General features: G+C 36.1%; 1 protein-coding gene across 1 annotated transcript in view; it reads right to left on the bottom strand.

Moving 5' to 3' along the window:
* LOC103229510 (phospholipid-transporting ATPase ABCA3) overlaps nucleotides 1–13,406 on the bottom strand; it is an 80,958-nt gene extending 67,552 nt beyond the window's left edge. Inside the window, exons 1-4 of the mRNA XM_073015711.1 lie at nucleotides 13,267–13,406; nucleotides 4,353–4,451; nucleotides 3,894–4,059; nucleotides 2,625–2,922 (exon numbers count right to left, since the gene is read on the bottom strand). Coding sequence (XP_072871812.1) covers nucleotides 2,625–2,922; nucleotides 3,894–4,059; nucleotides 4,353–4,451; nucleotides 13,267–13,397 — 694 coding nt within the window. The 5' untranslated portion in view covers nucleotides 13,398–13,406. The remainder of the gene's footprint in view (nucleotides 1–2,624; nucleotides 2,923–3,893; nucleotides 4,060–4,352; nucleotides 4,452–13,266) is intronic.
* Nucleotides 13,407–22,196: the final 8,790 nt, after the last annotated feature.

The raw sequence follows: 22,196 nt of genomic DNA, 5'->3' as shown, positions 1-22,196 counted from the left end.
CATTAACTGAAAAATGAAATATTTAGGCATAAATTAACAACCTATGTGCAGGACTTGTATGCTGAAAACTACAAGCGCTGATGAAAGAAATAAAAGTTCTAAATCAATAAAGGGACATCATACATTCATGGATTCAAAGACTATACTCAGTAAAGATGTCAATTTTCTTCAATTTACTATACAGATTTAATCCAATTTCTGGCAAATTTCCAAGTTTTTATGCAGGTATAGACAAACTTATTTCAAAATGTATATGGAGGAGCAAAGGAACTAAAATAGCCAAAACAACTTTTAAAAACAAGAATAAAGTGGGAGGAACCAGTCTACCAGATTTCAAGTGTGCCATTGGTTGAAGGAATAGATACATAGATTATTGGAATAGAATAGAAAATCCCAAAATAGACCCAAACATGCCCAACTCTTTTTGATAAAGGTGCAAAATAATTAAATGAATATCATCATTCAGTAATGGAGCAATTGCTGCCGGAGCAATTGGAGATGCACAGGCACAAAAATTAACCTTGACTCAGATATCACACCTTATGCTAAAATTAAGTCAAAGTAGATAATAAATATAAAACGTAAAGCTATAAAACTTTTAGAAAACTGTAAATCTTTTTAGGAGAAAATCTTCAAGATTTAGGGCTAGGTGGAGAGTTCTTAGACCTGACATCAAAAGCATGATCAATAAAAGAAAAAAATACATTAAACTTTATAAAAATTAAGAAATTTTGCCCTGAAAAAAAATTGTTAGGGTGATGATAATCTACAGCATGAGAGAAAACAATTTTAAAAACTGTTTAAAACTCTATAGTAAAAAACACCAAAAATTAAACTAAAAAATAGGGAAAATTGATAAACACACATTTCACCGGAGATGATGTTCAAATGGAAAATAAGCACATGAAAAGATGTAGAAATGCAAGTCAGGGAAAGGTAAGCTGAAACTACAGTGATATACCACTACTCACTTATCACAATGGCCAAAACAAAAATAGTGACAATACCAAATGCTGGTGAATATGCAGAGAAACTGGATCACTCATACATTGCTGAGGGAAATGTAAAATGACACAGTCACTCTGGAAAGCAACTAGGTAGTTTTTTAGAAAACTAAACACACAACAGCCCTGTTGCTAGAAAAAATTTAAAAAGAAGCTATGCCCAGTGTTCCCCTTACTTGTTGCAAGTAATAAAAATCCCCTTGTTGAGTTTCCTAGACAGTAAAAGACAATTGTCTGTAAACAGACAATCCACAGAACAGGAGAAAATTTTTGCAAACTATGCATCCAACAAAGATCTAATATCCAGCACCTACAAAGAATTTAAACAAATTTACAAGAAAAAAACAAACTCATAAAAAAGAGGGCCAACGACATGAACAGAGACTTTGCAAAAGACGACATACACGTGGCCAATGTTCATATAAAGAAAAGCTCAACATCACTGATCATTAGAGAAATGCAAATCAAAACCACAATGAGTTACCATCTCACACCAGTCAGAAGAGCTATTATTATTATAATTAGCTTATTTTATTTATTCATTTATTTTTATTTTTTAAGTTTGGGGGTACATGTGCAGGATGTGCAGGTTTGTTAAATAGGTAAATGTGTGCCATGGTGGTTTGCTGCACCTATCAACCCATCACCTAGGTACTAAGCTCAGCATGCATTAGCTGTTTTTCCTAATGCTCTTTCCCCGCATCCTCCAACAGGCCCCAGTGCGTGTTTTTCCCCTCCCTGTGTCCCTGTATTGTTCAGCTCCCACTTATAAGTGAGAACATGAGGTGTTTTCTGTTCCTGTACTAGTTTGCTGAGGATAATGGCTTCCAGCTTTATCCATCTCCTTGCAAAGGACATTTCTTTTTATAGCTACATAGTATTCCATGGTATATATGTACCATATTTTCCTTAACCAATCTATCATTGATGGGCATTTGGGTAGATTCCACGGTCTACATGTACATGTGCAAGTATCTTTACAACAGAATGATTTATATTCCTTTGGATATATACCCAGTAATGGAATTGTAGGGTCCAATGGTATTTCCAGTTCTAAATCTTTGAGGAATCACCACACTGTCTTCCACAATGGTTGAACGAATTTACATTCCCACCAACAGTGTAAAAGTGTTCCTATTTCTCTACAACCTCACCAGCATCTGTTGTTTCTTGACTTTTAAGAATAGCTATCATTTAAAAAGCAAAAAACAAACAAACAAAAAAACAAAAAACAAAACACACATATGTAACACACATATTACCTGTGTAACAAGGTAAACTTGTATCTTTACTTGTTGTCTCTTTACATAAGATTTACTGACCTCTGCTGTCATATGTTAAATAAAACATTTACAGTTTGGCTTTAGATAAAATAAAACACACAAAAATCTTAGTTCATGTACCCATGAACTTAAAAGTTAAAACAAAACAAATAAATTTAAAAATCTGAAAAAATGAGGGCATTCTTTGACTTGAATATAACTGTCTCTAAGACATTTGTGACTAACAGGGGAAGGATAGAGTGGGTAGCCAAACACTATAGTTAAGACCACCTTTGGAAGTAACACAAGAAGGTCATCTCTGAGAGCAGTTCTTTTTTTTTTCCTCAGTGAGCTTTACCTTGTACTTCCTGAGGTCTTTGGTTGTCAGACTTGAGCATACTCTTAAGGCGTTCTGAGAGATCTGCAGTCAAATTAGAAGCCCCAGAAATAGAAAAGGGCACAATGGTTTGACCATATTGACTCAACTCCATTTGCCTAATCATTTCATGCTGTGAAGAATTTTTACTAGAACTTAAGAGAAAGGCAAGGGAGCCTATGAGTCCCAGTATCTGTAACAAAAGCAGTTTCCAGTTGCGCCAGTTGAACATCACCCTCTTTACGAACATGGCACAGAACTGCTGGCTGTAGAGAGAACACTAAGGAAAAATGAGAAAAAGATAACATTACAATAGGTATAGACTTAAACATGCCATTCATGTTGAACTCCATTAAGACGAATGCTTTGAAATTCTGTGGTATGAACATACACAAGTTTTATATTACAAACACATAAAGTTTATAGAAGTAAGTATTTGGAATAGAACCTAAGTGTAGTATGACAGGACACAATTGTATGATCAATCTTTTCTTTGTATGAGGCAGGGGTCAACAAACTATGGCCCTATGGCCTGTTTTTATAAACAAAGTTTTATTGGAACACAGCGATGCCCATTTATTTCTGTATTTTCATGGTTGTTTTTGTGCTATAATGACAGACTTGAGTAATTGTGAAAGACACCAGATGGCCTACTAAGACTTCAATATTTGTTGTCTCTTTACATAAGGTTTACTGACCTCTGCTGTAATATATTAAATAAAATGTTTACAGTTTGGCTTTAGATATAACACACAAAAATCTTAGAAGGATGATTTTCCTCAGACTCCTGATAGCCAAGAAAACTAGGGTGCTTTATAGAAGGAGTAGATGATTATAAGAAGAATGAAGAAAATATTTGGCAACTCAGAATTCCAATGTGAAGGATCATACTAATTAGGGAACCATCCCTTACACAGTAACAATTCCCAATAGGAAAACTTAGAATACTTAAAATATTGTGCATATTGAATTATTAAAAATCAGGCTTACTAGTACCCTTAACTTAGCCTCAATAAACCAACACATTTTGTGGTTACTGATTTGATAAGAAATGAATTCTAAAACAGAAAATGGATGGAGGAATAACAATGGTGAAAGCAAACCATTGCTATCTTATCTAAAACCCATCATTTCTGCATTAGAAAACTGATTAGGAAGTGGCACAGACTGCTTGCCATCTATCTGATCGACGAAGTGTACCTCTTGCACTCCAACCATATCTACACCAGGTTTCTTGGTAAAGGTGCTTACCCCAGTATTAAAGTTAATAGTAGGGCTTTCATTCAGGGTGGGAGGATCTGCTCCCTCAACATTTCTTGACATGTTCTTATTCTGGTTCCTGTTGGAGGCTTGGCCCATTTGGGAGGAAGACTTCAGAGCTTCGATATCTGTTTGTGACTCTTCCGTGTAACCGACCCTACATAAAAAAGCACAAAGTATTTCATTTCAATCTTATTCCAAAGTATCCTGTTTGAAGAATGTGAGTTGCAGCCCCCAACTCAGAAGGCTCCTTGGTGCACTCATTGCCTGGCAGAAATCATTACTTGGAAGCAACATGGTACTTGTGGTAGAGCAATGGTTCCCAAACACACCCCGTTGCCCTTAAATTTCTATTGGATGAAACCTGAAAGTCTGGAGAACTTACAAAGGGAACTAAGACATGTTCTTTTCCCTCCAGAGATTTTCTTTTCCCTATACATTGTCACTCACTTGAAGAAGACTTCTTCCATGGTAGTGACAGAGGCACCAACGCTAGAAATGCCCAGGTTTTCTTGTTCTTGTTCCAGAGCAGTAAACAGAGCTTCAAAACTAGGAGTAGAAGAGGAACAGAAAAAGCTAGCACCAAACCAGATGATTTTCATATTTATGTCTTTTTCTTCTAAGATAATTTCCTCTCAGTAGTAGGGAAAATGTAGATCATTTTACATTTCAATGCTTATTATAAGTTTATGCCTCTGGTAAATCAGAAAGGTGGGACAAATGGAGAGAAAGAGACTAGCAAATTGCTACAGCAATTTATTCTCTGAATTTTGTACAGTGCACACATATCAATTTCATACTTAAAGTAAAAGAGAAAAAGAAAATATGGTGAATCCACTCTACTTAGTTCTTGGATAACCATATTGTTGGTCTTCTAAGATAAGGATCAGGAGACTGTATATATGTTAATATCTCTAGTCATGAGTTAACTTATGAACATGAGCTAACTTATCACGTACATACATGCTATGGTTCCTATTACTCAGTAAATATTAAAAAAAGAAAGAAAATCATCCACAATAAAAAAAATACTAAAAAATAGAAAATGGAGTAAGTGTAGTAAAACTTAAAGACTTAGAGGGAATTATGTGATTAAATGTCCAGAAAAGTCTATGGAAGTTGAGCCAGATACAATGTGGAGACATCAAGTCTTTTAAAGAATGGTCTTCCTGGGAAGACATTACAGAATGTTGTGTTCAAACGATTATCTTTTTCAGAAACCTCCAGTTCTCAAATCTATCTCGAACCTTCAGTTCTCAAATCTATCTCTATCGATTTCCAGTGAAGGTCAGTTGAACCTGTCTTTGCACACACTCAGTGTTAGGGGAATTAAAAATTTCCTTTTAGAAAATCTATCAAACTTGCCTCCATATTCAAGCTTACATTCTATCTAGTTTTGCACATTAGTTCCAATCTTACACCTTGAGGTTATTTAGAATAGATATAATCCATCTGTGTGACAGCCAGCCTTTGACATATTTTAAGTCCATTTTCTCCTACATTTCTTCATTTCCAATATATGACTTCTTAACTGGGATTCACTCATATTTTCTTCTTTTTCATTTTTAAATTTGGGCTGAGTATGGTGGCTCATGCCTGTAATACTAGCACTTTGGGAGGCCAAAGCGGAAAGATTGCTTGAAGCCAGGAGGTTAAGACCAGCCTACGCAACCTGTGAGACCTCATCTCTTAAAAAAAAATGCTCAGCTGAGCATGGTGGTACATGCCTGTGGTTCCAGCTACTCATGAAGCCGAGGTGGGAGGATCACTTGAGCCTGGGAGGTAAAGGCTGCAGTGAGCTGTGATTGTACTACTGCACTTCAGCCTGGGTGACAGAGCAAGAATTTGTCTCCAAAAAAAAAAAAAAAAAATAACGTGTATGCATTGTACAAAATTCAGAAAATAAGTATATAAAGAAAATAAAAATCATCATAACACCATCCATCAAAGATAACCACGGTTAATATATTATTATTTTGGCAAAATTATTTTTGGTTCTTTTGGCTTTATGCAAAACTTTATATGATAAAGTTTTAATTTAATTTATATGATAAAGTTAGAATTAAATTGTGTATGCTTTAAATGTATTAATATAGCACAAAGTCTTGACAACCTAAATATTCATCACCAGCTTAATGAACAAATAAATTACAGAATGAATATATGACAGAATAAGATAAAATTAAAATGTAGATTTCTCCACAGTCGTTTCATAAATGAAGAAAGCCTACAATTCCTAACAGAAAGTTGGCTGAGAAATCCTGGTGAGTAAACAAGGCAAGATTCAGAACATTAGTATGGTGGAAGCCCATTTCTAAGGAAACTATTATTATGAGCCAGGCACAGTGGCTCATGCCTGTAATCCCAGCACTTTGGGAGGCCAAGGCAGGTGGATCACCTGGGGTCAGGAGTTCGAGACTAGCCTGGCCAACATGGCGAAGCCCCATCTCTATTAAAAATATAAAATTAGCTGGGTGTGGTGGCGTGCACCTGTAATCTGGGTGTGCACCTGTAAATATAAAATTAGCTGGGTGTGGTGGCGTGCACCTGTAATCCCAGCTACTCAGGCAGTTGAGGCAGGAGAATCGCTTGAACCTGGGAGGCAGAGGTTGCAGTGAACCGATCGCACCACTGCACTCCAGCCTGGGCAATAGAGTGAGACTTCATCTCAAGAAAAAAATAATAATAAAAGATAAAAAAACTATTACTATGATTGTATACATGTCAATATATATATGTGGTGTTCTTGAAAAATATGCATCAAAATAAAAACAACACAAAACAAAATAAACACACAAAAATAAAAATACACATCAAACTCTTCTCAGGGATTACTTCTATGGAGAGAAATTATGAGAGACTTTCACTTTCTAATTCATATACTCCAGAAATAAATAAGTTCTTTAATTTTTATCATCATGCAACCATAAGTAGATTAGTCAACTCTAGGTTCCTCAGTAATAAAGCAAACAGTAAGCGAAACAGAATAAAGAAATAAATAACAAAACAAATTATTTCATGAGTCAGTCGTATTATAAAGTCCTATTATGAATCTGACCTGTTTTTCTAATTATATAAGTTTATAAACCTTTTTTCTAATTATATATTTTATATGCTATATATAATACAGGTATTTAATACATATGGATATTATACAGATAATATATATTATCTTTTGGGGGGCATAGAGAAAAGCATAAAAACGAAAAGAATCTGACTATCTCAAGTATATCCCTGTTAAATATTTGATGTACTTCTTTCCATCACTACATATATTTTTAAATTTAGATTTTTTTTTCTTCTTTTCTGTGGTGCAACATACATAAAATGCACTATGTGGCAAACGAATTTTTCCATATGAGTATACCTGGATAACATCCAGATGAGACGGAAAACAGTTCCAGCGTCTCAGAAGGGTGTTCCAGGACGCCCCTTTCTGGTCGACAACCCCTTTATCTGCACACACAGACACACATACACATGTGCATATACACACAACATATGGTAACAATTGTATTAGAATTCTAGAACCAAAGATTCGTTTTGCTTTTTCTTGAGTTTTATATAAACGGCATCTTACAGTATGTGCTTTTTGGCCCACCGTAATGTCTGTGAGATTTCCTCATGTTGTTGCATATACCACTAGTTCTTTTTTTTTTTTTTTATTTTGAGACAGAATCTCGCTCTGTTGCCCAGTTGTAGTGCAGTGGTGTTATCTTGGTTCACTGCACCCTCCCCCTGTCAAGTTCAAGCGATTCTCCTGCCTCAGCCTCCCGAGTAGGTGGGACTACAGGCACAGGCTACCACACCCAGCTAAGTTTTGTATTTTCAGTGGAGACGGGGTTTCACCATGATGGCCCAGGATGGTCTCTATCTCTTGACCCCGTGATCTCCCTGCCTCAGCCTCCCCAAGTGCTGAGATTACAGGTGTGAGCCACGCTGAGTGGCATTTATCCATTTCCTGCTAAAGGACGTTCTGGTTGTTTTTGGTTTGGGGCTAGTATGAATAAAGTGACTGTGAATATAAACATTATTTTACATGTATTTTAATGGACTTGTCTCTCCTAGGTATATACTAGGAGTGTGATAACTAGGTCATAGGGTAAGCACATACTGAGCTTACCAAAAATGACCAAATATTTTACAAAGCAGTTTTACCATTTTACACTTCTACCAGCGTTGAGAGCCGGTTGCCATGTGCACGTTATAGTTCATCTTCTTAGCTTTAGCCATTCTAGGGGGTGTGTAGTGGTAATGTAATGCTTGCTTATTCTTGGTTAATTTTGCATAGTTCTGGGAAGAATTTTTGACATAGTCTTCACTTTCATCGGTTCTGCTATTTTCTGCCATAATTATTTGGTCAGTTTTTTTTATTACCCAATCAAGAATTTATCTCACTTTTCCTCTTCAAGACTGCTGGGTCTAGATTCATAGCGTCTTCTTTAATTTGATCGAGGCTACAAAGCAGAGAGTTTCAGAAGTTTTCCATTTTTGCAGTACAATAATTTTCAGAATTGGCATTTTTAAATTTAGTATCTTGTCCACAATTCATTCTTTTCCCCCATCTTTATAAAAGGAGGTTGATATTTCTCCAGGACTGACATACGATTATATAAAATTTCAGGAGGAAATTATGTCTAAGACTTCGGTGTGATTCTACTTGATAAAGTGATTTTTCTTCTAAATTCTCATTCTAGGTATTGTTTTTTTCTTTTCTTCTTTTTTTGCTCAAAATCAACTTTGGTATCATTGGTGGTATCAATTTGTGAAGCTTAAAATTAGGATGAGATTGGCATATCTCCAGTTTTCTAACATCATGGTATAGATGGAATAGCAAAAAGTTTTGGAGTTAAATGGGCCCGTGTTCAATTTCAGCCTGTGTTCAAGTTCAGCCTGTATCAGTAATAACTATTTAATCTTTCCATTTGATCTACTATTATGATTTGATTGAATCTTTCTGACCTTAAGAGTCGTCATATCATTTGTAAAAAGGTAAAAATAAGTATGCTTTATATTCTCTTCATTTGTCACAATGTTACTTCACTTTAGCATTTATTCCTTTATAATCCCTTCATGGCGATCTGAGTGGCTCGTGTGTACATCTTCATTTGGAGACTGTAATTTATTTGCAGCTGTGAGGAACACTGTGAATATCTCATCTTCCTTTTTGCTGTGCATCCCTTTTTAATTAAAAGGTCATTCTCTTTGATCAAAAATATCGAATTTAAAGAGGAGTTGAGAAATTTTGCTTCCTTGATGACAGCATGGAGGCTTCTTTTCCTTGACATTCTTGGGAAAGATCTAGCTTCCGCTTTTTCTTTTTCTTACTGCCAGATCCCAACCTCAAAATCCCATTTTAAAAATACAAACGGAGGCAAAATTAGAAGAAATCAAGGCGCATAAAAAGAGGCATTGCCAAAGCAGAACTCATGACGTAAAATTTCATCTGGATCTATCATGTACACGTTTAATTTCCGGTCTATTTTTTCCTGATTAACCTGCTGGTCCTTATCTCAAATACTAGCTTTGTTTCTGTTCCACAACATAGATTTTTGTAACCCTCACATAGCTTTCCAACTGTGCTGCTTAGGAGCCAACCTTTGCTCAAGATACCCCAAACTCTTAAAAAAGAGTATAATGATATTAACTACTTTCAAAACTTTCCTTGAATAACACGTTGAGGGGGTTAGACTTCCTAGTAATATTCTGTATCAGCCTGTCTTATTTGTTCTTGTTTATTACACTTTGGGTATTGCTCCATTTTCTTTAGATTTGGGATTTGGTGGTCAGAATTTCATATTGAAGTTTCCAAACATTCTTGAGGAACATTTCTTTTCAAAAGATCATGCTATGGAATCTTGCTTTTCTGTATACCTTCCAATTTTGTATGTGCCTGAATCTATCAAGTTCTTTTCCTCCTTTTCTGCCACGAAGTCTACCATGGTGTATGGGAAACTCTCCCAAAGTTATCTGACTTTTTTTTTTTTTTTTAAATCTTCAACCAACATTTTCTTGATGATCAGAATTAGGCTTACAGTAGCAGTTTCTTTCTCATTTCCTCCACCTTTCTAGGAAGTTTAATCATTGGCAAGAAAAGTCAGGAATGTGTCAGGAGACCTATCTATAGCAACACATGTCTATATATATATATATATACACACACACGCACACACACCGTAATCATGTCTGTATTACAAGTCTACACTTGAATTATTCCCTTCACTATGAATCTTAAACAAACCTGTATCCAAAATTTATTATGCATTTCCTCCTTCTAGCTTGCAGGAGTTTCACAAAATGATATATAACTTGTTTCTTTCTCCTCCTATGGTCACCCACTGTTTTTATTTTCTGTACATTTCTACCTTCTAGATCTAGAATTTTAAGCATACAAATATTCCCTGATATGCAGCACTATTCTGATGCATCTCATATCTATCATTCTGCTATTACTTTCTAAGCTTAGGTTTCATTCTACCAAGTCTCAGCATTGTTTTACAAGTTACGACCTTGTTTTAAAATTTCTTCTTCTGGCTGGGCGCATTGACTCACACTTGTAATCTCAGCACTTTGGGAGGCTGAGGTGGGTGGATCATGAGGTCAGGAGTTCGAGACCAGCCTGGCCAACATGGTGAAACCCCATCTCGACTACTACTACCACAAAAAAAAAAAAAAAAAAAAAAGGCCGGGTGTGGCATGCACCTGTAATCCCGGCTACTTGGGAGGCTGAGGCAGGAGAATTGCTTGAAACTGGAAGGTGGAGGTTGCAGTGAGCCAAGATTGTGCCACTGCACTCCAGCCTGGGCAACAAGAGCAAAACTCCATCTCAAAATATATACATATATGTAATTTTTTCTTTTTTTGTTTTTTTGAGACAGTGTCTCACTCTGTCACCCAGGCTGGAGTGCAGTGGCGTGATCTAAGCTCACTGCAGCCTCAATTTCCGGGGCTCAAGTGATCTGCCCGCTTTGGACTCCCAAAGTGCTAAGATTACTGGTGTGAGTCACCAGGCCCAGTTTGTTTTAAAATTTCAAGATGACTTTCCTTGTGAGATATATTCAATGAATTGAAATACAGGTATACGTGATGAAAAATTACTACTTTTCTGTTCCATAGTATTTATTCAGGCAAATAAATACATATTAGAACAATGGTAGAAACTAAGTGCTCAATTGCTGTTAGGTATCAAAATTTTAGCTGGGGTAGAAATCACTGAGTATTTAACCATCATTTCATTCTTTTCAATATTATGCCCTGAAATAGCTAGATGTATAGGTATTTCTTTTTCTTATATTTTCTTCATCCCAATTCTTTTAGCTTAAAACTCTCCCCATAGGGGAATCTCACACCGGGGACTGTGGGGCTCTGGGGGGCTAAGGGAGGGATAACATTAGGAGAAATATCTAATGTAGGTGATGGGTTGATGGGTGAAGCAAAACCACAATGGCACATGTATACCTATGCGATAAACCTGCACGTTCTGCATATGTACCCCAGAACTTAAAGTGTAATAATAATAATAATAAATTCTCCCTGTTAGAACCACATGTTCTCACTCATAAGTGGGAGCTGAACAATGAGAACACTTGGACACAGGGAGGGGGACATCACACACCGGGGCCTGTTAGGGGGTGGGGGGATGGGGGAGGGATAGTGTTAGGAGAAATATCTAATGTAGATGACAGGTTGATGGGTGCAGCAAACCAACGTGGCACATGTATACCTATGTAACAAACCTGCACGTTGTGCACATGTACCCTAGAACTTAAAGTATATATATAAAACACAACTCTCCCTGTTAGAGAAAATGTCATCCTGAGCAAATATATACATCCCTAAATTCATGATTTTCATTTTATTTTGTACTGTATCTGTCATTCTATATCTACAGCCCAGAAATCTACAATCAGTTCTTCACCTTCTAGAGTTTCTTCCTATTTCTTTCATCTGCGTGCAAATGATTAATAAGATGACGTGGTCTCACCATATTATCTGCTTCCATGTCCTCACATTTCCTGTCTTAGAATCTTAACATGGTGTTTCTGATCTTGTTTGAGAATGCCGTTTGTGGCCATACGAATTAGGATAGGCAGATAGTGTGGCAAGCTTAAGCAAGCTCAAGCAAGCTCTTTATCTGTGTCTCTCCTTCAGATGGATTCTGTAGCTCCTGGTGGATCATGACTACAACCCTGGGCTAAGGCACCACCATAAAACCTGCTTCCCACCTTGGCTGAATGAGTCAACTGCCTTGTATCACCAGGGAGACATAGCTAGAATATTATTTTCAGTTTTTCACTGTATTTAATTCTTCTACTCCAACTTACGACTAGGGTCTTGGTTCTACTCCACTGCCTGATTAGCTCCCCCAAGTTGCTGGTTCAAGAACTTCCCAATTTTCTTTTCTTTCTTTCTTTTTTATTTTTTTGAGACAGAGTTTTGCTCTTGTCACCTAGATTGGAGCACAATGGCGCAATCTCGGCTCACTGCAACCTCCGCCTCCCGGGTTCAAGCAATTATCCCACCCCAGCCTCTCGAATAGCTGGGATTACAGGCACCTGCCACCATGCCTGTCTAATTTCTGTATTTTTAGTAGAGACGGAGTTTCACCATGTTGGCCAGGCTGGTCTCGAACTCCTGACCTCAGGTGATCTGCCTGCCTCGGCCTCCCAAAGTGCTGGATCTACAGGTGTGAGCTACCACAGCAGGCTGAACTTCCCGATTTTCTGAGTGAACAAAACTCACATGGCACAGTTCTTTTCCCTTTACTGTTTCTTTTATTACACATTCCTGTTGTTCTGGAAAAAAAAAATTAAAGTCCCCCATCTCCCATATTCTTTGTGAATATAACAACTGGCTTGAATCTAGAGAATACCAAAGTAACTACGTAACTGTATGTGGCAAGAAGCTAAAAATATCATACTCTGAAAGTCACCAATGAAGACTCTTAGTTTCTTTTTCTCTTTTTGAGGATAGTTATCACAGGAAAAGTTATTATTCTTTGACTCCCTTTCATGAGTAACTTGGCTAACTGGTGAATCCAAGCTGCCTATTTCCTCTCGGTTCATGTCATCCTGACTCTAAGAGCCATGTTTAATTAAGCCATCCATTTTTTTCCTCTCATTATCTTAATATTTCCCTTCACTCAATTCACCAGGAGCACCAAAAACATTCATCAGTTATCCCAATTAACACCAGAAAACTATAGCCATTAGGTGCATCTCTCTGTTCAGTGCAAATGGCAGCTGTAACAGGATTTTTGTCTTGTTAAATAAACTCTACTTGCTAAGCCTGAAGAAACTAGGAAAAGAAACAATGATTTCTGGCTCTCTAAGAATTACTCATTTAGCATTCTCTGGATCCATACCTGTGTGCATAATTTTTGGGCAGAATAAAAGATAACTCAGTTCCAACATCATTCTCCAAAGTGGCTGTCGGTATATAATAATGAATTAATTTTGAGACTTCTTCAACATTACAGTCAGGTGTCTTCACCATGACAATGCGGTATCCCACACCTGAGAAAAATCCATGCAGAAGAACAAATAAAACGATTTTGTATTTCCCATACTTGTGAGATCACACGTGACTTTCATTACCTGGGTAAGCTAGAAGATAGGGCATGTCACAGATCATTAAATCACAACTCTAAGGAGCCTAATAAGTACTTCTTTTATAATTTCATTATTTCTCTTAGGGACTGATAGTGATCTGGATTATATAACCAGATAGAGCAGAGATAGGATGAAAAGCCTCGTTGTCTGGCTTCTCATCCTATTGACACTGAAATCTGAGAGGACAAGATTAATATGCATTAAAGAGATACTTGTTGATTGTCTACTACATGCCAGGTAGTAAATAAGTCAGATAAAAATCCTTTCAGAAATTGAAGAAATTGGCCGGGCATGGTGGCTTATGCCTATAATCCCAGCACTTTGGGAGGCAGAGGCAGGTGGATCACCTGAGGTCAGGAGTTGAAGACTAGACTGGCCAACATGGCAAAATCCTGTCTCTACTACACACAAAAATCAACACAGAATTCTATAAATGGCAAAAATATATTTTAAAAGTAGAGACAAACATAAATGAGATAATTCATTACCCACAAAAGTACGCTACAAGAAATGTCAAAGGAAGGGCTTTAGGCATAAGAAACAGTATATTTTAACTGAATGAAAATAAAAATACAACCTACTAAAATTTGTGGGGTGTTGCTAACACAGGACTTAGGAAGAAAGGTATAGCTTTAGATCCTATATTTGAAAGAAGAAAGGTTAAGAGTCAATGATTTAATGTTCCATCTTAACAGCTGGGCATGGTGGCATGGTGGCATGGTGGCATGTGCCTGTAACCCTAGTTACTCGGGAGGCTGTGGCAAAAGAATGGTTTGAACCCAGCAGGCAGAGGTTGCAGTAAGCAGAGATCACGCCACTGCACTCCAGCCTGGGTGAGAGAATGAGACCCTCTCATAAATAATAATAATAATAATATTCCATCTTAAAAAGGTAGAAAATGAGTGAATGAATCCAAACTAAGAAACAAAAGTGAAATAATAAAGATGAACAATGAAATAAGTTAAATAAAAAACAGAAAAATGATACAAATAATAAAGCTAAAAATTCTTCTTATTCATAAGATGTATTATTAACAAGAATGATCAAGAAAAAAAAGAGAAAAACACAAATAATCAGTGTCCGAAATGAAAGTCAAGACATTAACATACGTAATACAAACATTTAAAGGATAATTAAGGGGATATTAGTTATCTGAAAAAATTAAAGTTATAAAAAAGTTCACAAAAAATAATGGAAAATCTAAATAGCCCTATATTTTTCAAAGAAACACACACACACACACACACATATATATATATATATTTTTTTTTCACTCTGTCGCCCAGGCTGGAGTGCAGTGGCATGATGTTGGCTCACTGCAACTTCCATCTCGTGGATTCAAGTGATTCTCCTGCCTCAGCCTCCTGAATAGCTGGGAATACAGGCATGCACCACCATGCCCAGCTAATTTTTATATTTTTAGTAGATACAGGTTTCACCATGTTGGCCAGGCTGGTCTCAAACCTCTGGGATCGCTGGTCTCAAACTCCTGAGATCAAGTGATCTGCCTGCCTCAGCCTCCCAAAGTGCTGGATTACAGGCGTAAGCCACTGTACCTGGCCAAGAAATAGATTTTTAATTAGTAAAACTCTCCCAAATAGTACTCTTGAGACCCAGATGACACTTTACTGGTTAATTCTATCCAACACTGAAGAGAAAAATAGTAGAGCCTTACATAAACGCTTACAGATGACAAAAGAGAAGAAACACTTCTGAATTCATTTTATGAGGCCAAAATAAACCTGATATCAAAACTAGACAGAGATTTCAAGAAAAGAAAATTATAGACATTATAGACCAAAGTCCCTGATGAACTTAATATCTACAAATCAAATTCTGCAATTTATAAGTAATACATAATGACTAATAGGATTTATCCCAGGAATAAAAGCTTGGCTTTATCTTTCAAACATAAATGAATGTAAATCAGAACACAAACAAAATTAAAGAGAAAAAATATGAATATTCCACTAGATCCAAAAAGAAAAAGAAAAAAAAAAAGCATTGATGAAATTCAATGTTTACCACATATTTTTAAAAACCTCCTAGCAATCTCCAGGAAATAAGAGAGAACACAAACAAATGGAAGAACATTCCATCCTTGTTGACAGGAAGAATCAATATTGTGAAAATGGCCATACTGCTCAAAGTAATTTATAGATTCAACGCTATTCCCATTAAACTACCATTGACATTCTTCACAGAATTAGAAAAAACTACTTTAAAATTTATATGAAGCCAAAAAAGAGCCTGTATAGTTAAGACAATCCTAAGCAAAAAGAACAAAGCTGGAGGCATCATGCTACCTGACTTCAAATTATACTACAAGGCTACAGTAACCAAAACAGCATGGTACTGATACAAAAACAGACACATAGACCAATGGAATAGAAGAGAACTCAGAAGTAAGATCGCACATCTACAACCATCTAATCTTTAGCAAACCTGATAAAAACAAGCAAAGGGTAAAGGATCTCCTTTTAATAAATGGTGCTGAGAAAACTGGCTAGTCATATGCAGAAAACTGAAACTGGACCCCTTCCTTACACCTTATACAAAAATTAACTCAAGATGGATTAAAGACTTAAATGTGAAACCTAAAACTTTTATAAAAACTGTAGAAGAAAATCTCGGCAATACCATTCGAGACATAGGCACAGGCAAAGGTTTGATGACAAAAACATCAAAAGCAATTGCAACAAAAGCAAAAATTGACAAACGGGATCTAATTAAACTAAAGAGCTTCTGCACAGCAAAAGGAACTATCATCAGAGAGAACAGATAACCTACAGAATGGGAGAAAATTTTTGTAATCTATCCATCTGACAAAGGTCTAATATCAGAAAGTTGGCAAAGGACATGAACAGACACTTCTCCAAAGAAGACATTTATGCAGCCAATAAACATATGAAAAAAAGCTCAATGTCACTGATCATTAGGGAAATGCAAATCAAAACCACAATGAGATACTATCTCACACCAATCAGAATGGCCATTATTAAAAAGTCAAGAAACAGATGCTGGCAAGACTGTGGAGAAATAGGAATGCTTTTACACTGTTGGTGGGAATGTAAATTAGTGCTACCATTTTGGAAGACAGTGTGGCACTTCCTCAAGTCCCATTACTGGGTGTGTGCCCAAAGGATTATAAGTCATTCTATTATAAAGATACATGCATGTACATGTTCATTGCAGCACCATTCACAATAGCAAATACATGGAATCAACCCAAATGCTCATCAGTGATAGACTGGATAAAGAAAATGTGGTGCACATATACTATGGAATACTATATAGCCATAAAAAGGAATGAGATTATATCATTTGAAGAGACATGGTTGGAGCTGGAAGCCATTATCCTCAGTGAACACACACAGGAACAGAAAACCAAACATCCCATGTTGTTACTTAAAAGTGGAAGCTGAACAACGAGAACACACGGACACAGGGAGAGGAACAACACACACTGGCGCCTGTCATGGGGGACAGGAGAAGGGAGAGCATTAGGATAAACAGCTAATGCATGTGGGGCTTAATACCTAGGTGATGGGGTGATAGATGCAGCAAACCACCATGGCACACATTTACCTATGTAACAAACCTGCACATCCTGCACATGTATTCTAGAACTTAAAATAAAACTTTTTTAAAAAAAAGAAAGAAAAAAATCTCCTAGCAAAAAAGGAAAATTCATTAAACTGGTAACAGGCTTCCAAGTAATCCTTCAGGAAATCTCATACTTAATGATGAACATTATACATTTCCCCTCTAAGATAAGGAACAAGGCAAGTCTGTCTACTTTTATCAATCCTATTCAAGAATGTGCTGTAAGTCCCATATAAGACAATAAGTCAAAAGAAAAAGATAAAAGGCATAAAGATGAGAAAGAAGCAAAATCTTCTGATTCACAAGTAATAGGATTGTGCATATAATCTACAAAAGTATCATCAGACCTAATGTATGAATAAACAAGTTTACAAGATACAAGGTCAATATAAAATTATTGTATATATAAATACTACAAGAGAAACATTGGAAAATGACACTAAATACTACCATTTGCATAAATATAAAAATGAAATACTTTGGAATACATCTAATGAAAGACCTTGACAATGAACACAACAAAATATAGCCAAAAATGGCCTAAACAAAACCTAAATAAACCAATAAATAATATGAAGCTCATATACTGGAAGACTCAATATTGAAGATGACCATTCTTCCCAAAATGATACATAGCTTCAAAGAGATCCCAAACAATATTCAACCAGAGTTTTTGTAGAATTTAACAAAATGGCTCTAAGATCTATAGGGAAATATAAAGGGCCTAAAATAGCTCAAGCAATTTTGGAAAACAAGAAAAAAGTTGACAGACTTATGTTACCTATTTTCAGAACTTACTATAAAGATCCAGTATTCATGACTGTTGTATTTGTAAAAGAATAGACCTATGGATGAATGAAACAACAGAAAAACCAAAAGTAGACCCACTTATAGATAGTCAGCTGATTTTTATCAAAGGTGCCAAAGCAATTCGCTAGAAAAAGGAATGTGTTTCAGTAAGTGGTTATGGATACTCACAGGGGGAAAAAAATCAACATCAACACCATTTGCAAAAGTCAACTTGAAATAAGTCATAAACCTTTAGAAGCTAGAACTGTAAAGTATCAAGAAGAAAATATAGGAGATCTCTGCAACCTTTATGTAGGCAAAGATATCCTAGAAAGGACACAGAAATCTTCAAAAAAATTAATAAATGAGCCTTAAAATTAAACATTTACACTCATCAAAAGATACTATTAAGATAAGTAGGCAAGGAACCCATTTGGATAAATATTCACAATCCATATATCTGACAAGTAACTCACATGAAGAATATGTGAAAGAACTACAAATGTTCAATAAAAAAGATAACCAACTTGTAATAGTGGGCAGAAGACTTAAACACTTCACAAAAGAATTTATGCAAATAGCCAACTTATACATGAAAATGAACTCAATATAATTATTCTTCAGGGAAATGAAAATTAAAAACACCAAGATAACTGTTTCACACCCACCAGAATGACTAAAACCCAAAAGGCAAACCAAAATGTTGGTGTGGGTATGGAGTAAGTGGAATTCTCAAACATGCTGACTGGTATAAAATATTACAAGCACTTTGAAGAACCTTTCAAAACATCACACACATAATTTATGACCAAGAACCCCACCAGTAAGTACCAAAATATTCCACTACTAAGTATTTTTATCCAAGATGAATTTTTAAGCAAGGGAGATCTTTAAGTTCACAAGATGGATTTTTAACCAAGAAAGATCTTTAAATTCATAGCACAGTTGCTTATGATATTTGAATTCATACATCATATGATAGAAATGACCTAAAACAACATAAAAATCTATGAAGATTTGAAGTTATGTACAATTGATCCATGCAATAATATAGATTAATCTCAAATGTATTGTGCTGAAGTAAAAAGAAACCAGGAACAAAATTATAATATATAATTCATTTATATGACATTCAGCAACAGGCAAAACTAATGTATGGTAATAAAATCAGAAAGTAATTGCCTCTGGGAGAGGTGAATTGATGAACACAGGCTCAAAAAAAACTTTCTAGAGTCATGGAACTATTTCGTGTCAATTATATTTAAAGAGTCAAAGAAGACTGATGTATAGGTAATTTTGAATAATGGCCTTAAAAAGTTAAGGAAGCTATTAGGACATACTTGGTATTTTACAGTTTAGAAAAATTTTTCATATTGTAATAAATTATTCCAGTCATATAGAAGCAATTTAGTACTTCTTTGAAAAACAAGAAACAGCAGATGTTTGATTCACTACGTTTCCCTTATAATCCATCAACCTGTCTGTCTATCTAACTCTTTGAAAGCGCACATGCATTTGGGAAAATTAAAATTTAAGTAGAAGCCATATGGAAAAACTGAACAGAAATTTTGGATAAAACAATAAATACAAAAGGGGGAAATAATTTTGAAAAAAAGGAGTATTATTTCAAAAAGCTCATAGTTGAATACTAATGAATAGAACAGAAGGAATCACTGAAGTTTTGGGTACCTAGAAAAAAACAATAAAACATATGTTTGAAGAATGTTATGAAGGCATCAATATCCTAAGAATAATCAAGGAGAGACAGACCATATATCTTTTTCAGGAAAATTGAAGAGCCACAGCACCGCACGGATCCCTTGACCATGATGGCTATGCGGTCACCCAGAACATCAGCTTCATCCATGTAGTGGGTGGTCAGTAGGATGGTACGATCAAGTTTAAAATGCTGCAGGAGATCCCAGGTGACCCTCCTTGAGACTGGGTCCATGCCAGATGTTGGCTCATCAAGTATCACTACCTGAAGACCAGAAAAACAAATCCATGACCATTGTTAAATATTATATACTGGTACCACTATTGTCTTACCAGTCATGGAGCTTACTTTGATTTTGCTTTTTCACTTGTTCAACTAGGCTAAGATAATAAGTTTAGAGGCTAAGTGCAGTGGCTCACACCTGTAATCTCAGCACTTTGGGAGGCCAAAGTGGAGGATCACTTGAGCCCAAAAGTTAGAGCAACATAGTGAGACCCTATCTCTACAAAAAACTTAAAAAATCAGTAAAAAGTTAGCTGGGTGTGGTGGCATGTGGCTGCAGTTCCAGCTACCTGGGAGGCTGAGCAGGGAAGATTCCTTGAGTTAGGTAGGTTAAGGCTGCTTTAAGCCATGATTGTGCCACTGTACTCCAGCCTGGGCGACAGAGCAAGACCCTGTCTCAAAAAATGGTTTAGAAAAAATTGAATTAGGAATGCTGGAATAATTACAAACCTATGGCCATTTTATACCAATGAGATCGATAATGTCAATCCCATCTGATTTTCATTTAGGAGGTTATCTTTAGAACGTTAGCTCCATAGCAGTTCTCAAATTTGTGTCAGCTGATTCTTTTAGAGTAGCTGCAGTATGCAGTGGGAATGCATATTTGGCTTTTTTTGTTTGTTTGTTTACCTTGGAGCCCCCTATAAGTGCTATAATGATGGAGAGTTTGCGCTTCATTCCTCCACTCAGTGACTTTGACAATTTGTTACGCTTTTCTAGCAGGTTAAAAGTAGTCAGCATGCGGTCAATTTCAGTAGGCGTCATCTTTCCATGTACTCCTTTTATCTGGAAAAAGGAGCCAGAGTTTACTTGGTGCTTCCAACTTTACTCTTAGAAACATATTACACCAGCTTTTCTCTTACATCATTCATGTAGTAATTTATTCCCTTTGCTTTTCTTTATGTTTAAAGAAGAATTCATTAAAATCAATTTCGAACTTTGTAAGAATAAAAATATTTGTAGTAGCTAATCCACCTGAAGCACATGAATAGACTGGGGGAAAAGGAAACTTTCTTTTGCTTACCACAGAATAGAAATGAAGGTGTTCTGATACCGTCAAGTAGTTAAACAATAGGTTCTGCTGGGGACACAAGCCCAGTGATTTCCTAATCTGGACCATCTGCTTTGAGATACTGTATCCATTAATATAGGCATTTCCACTTGTGGGAGGATAGAGACCTGGAATCAAGCAGAAAACATAACAGAAACTTAGTTTTCATAAGGGAACGTGGAAACAAACTGCTCGTTAGCATATCAACTTTGAAATTTACATACGGATGACTCATTAGCATTAGCAATACTTCACACAGAAGAAAATTCTACAAAACACCGACAGTTATTTTTGAGGTGATGAACTTAGAAGTAATTTATTTTGTAATTTCCTATTTAACTGTATGTTCTATGTTTCAATGTGTATGAATAAGTGCAAATCATTTGAGTAATAAAAACATGAGAGAGTGTCACATTACAACGTGCCAGCATTGCCCATAAGCCATTTGACATTTATGAATTCTGTTTTAAGCTGTGCAATGCCTTAAGTGTATATGGTAAGCCCCAGGGCAACTACTAAGAAAATAACTCAAAACTATATAGTGAGAAAAATTATTAAAGGAATTAAAATGTTACACACTAGAAACTATTCACTTACTGCAGGCCGGGCGCAGTGGCTCATACCTGTAATCTCAATACTTTGGGAGGCCGAGGTGGGTGGATCGTTTGAGCTCAGGAGTTTGAGACCAGCCTGGGAAACATGGCGAAACCCTGTGTCTATTAAAAATACACAAATCAGCCGGGCATGGTGGTGCGTGCCTGTAATCATGAGAATTGCTTGAACCTGGGAGGCAGAGGTTGCAGTGAGCTGAGATTGCGCCACTACACTCCAGCCCGGCGACAGAGCGAGATTCCATCTCAAAAGAAAAAAAAAAAAGAAAAAAAAAAAAGAAAAAAAAAAAGTGTATTCTGCTGAGTGGAATCCTCTATAAATGTCAATTAGATTGTTTTGAGTAACAGTGCTGTTAAGTTTTTCAGTAACTTTAATAATTTCTGTTTACTGGTTCTATCAATTGCCAGAAGAGTGGTGTTGAAGTCTCCAACTATAATTGCAAATGTGTCTATTTCTTTTTTCAAGTCTATCAGTTTTTGCTTTGAGCATTTTGATGCTCTGTTCTTTGACTGCATTCATATTAAGAATAGTTATGTTTTCTTGGTAGATTGACCTTTTTATCATTATGTAATGTCCTCTTTCCTCTTCCCCAAAATAAATACTAATTTTAAATTTTATAACAATTA

Source organism: Chlorocebus sabaeus, chromosome 5 (genome assembly GCF_047675955.1).
Source record: "Chlorocebus sabaeus isolate Y175 chromosome 5, mChlSab1.0.hap1, whole genome shotgun sequence".
Lineage (NCBI taxonomy): Eukaryota > Metazoa > Chordata > Mammalia > Primates > Cercopithecidae > Chlorocebus > Chlorocebus sabaeus.
This window is presented reverse-complemented; position numbering and strand designations above follow the sequence as displayed.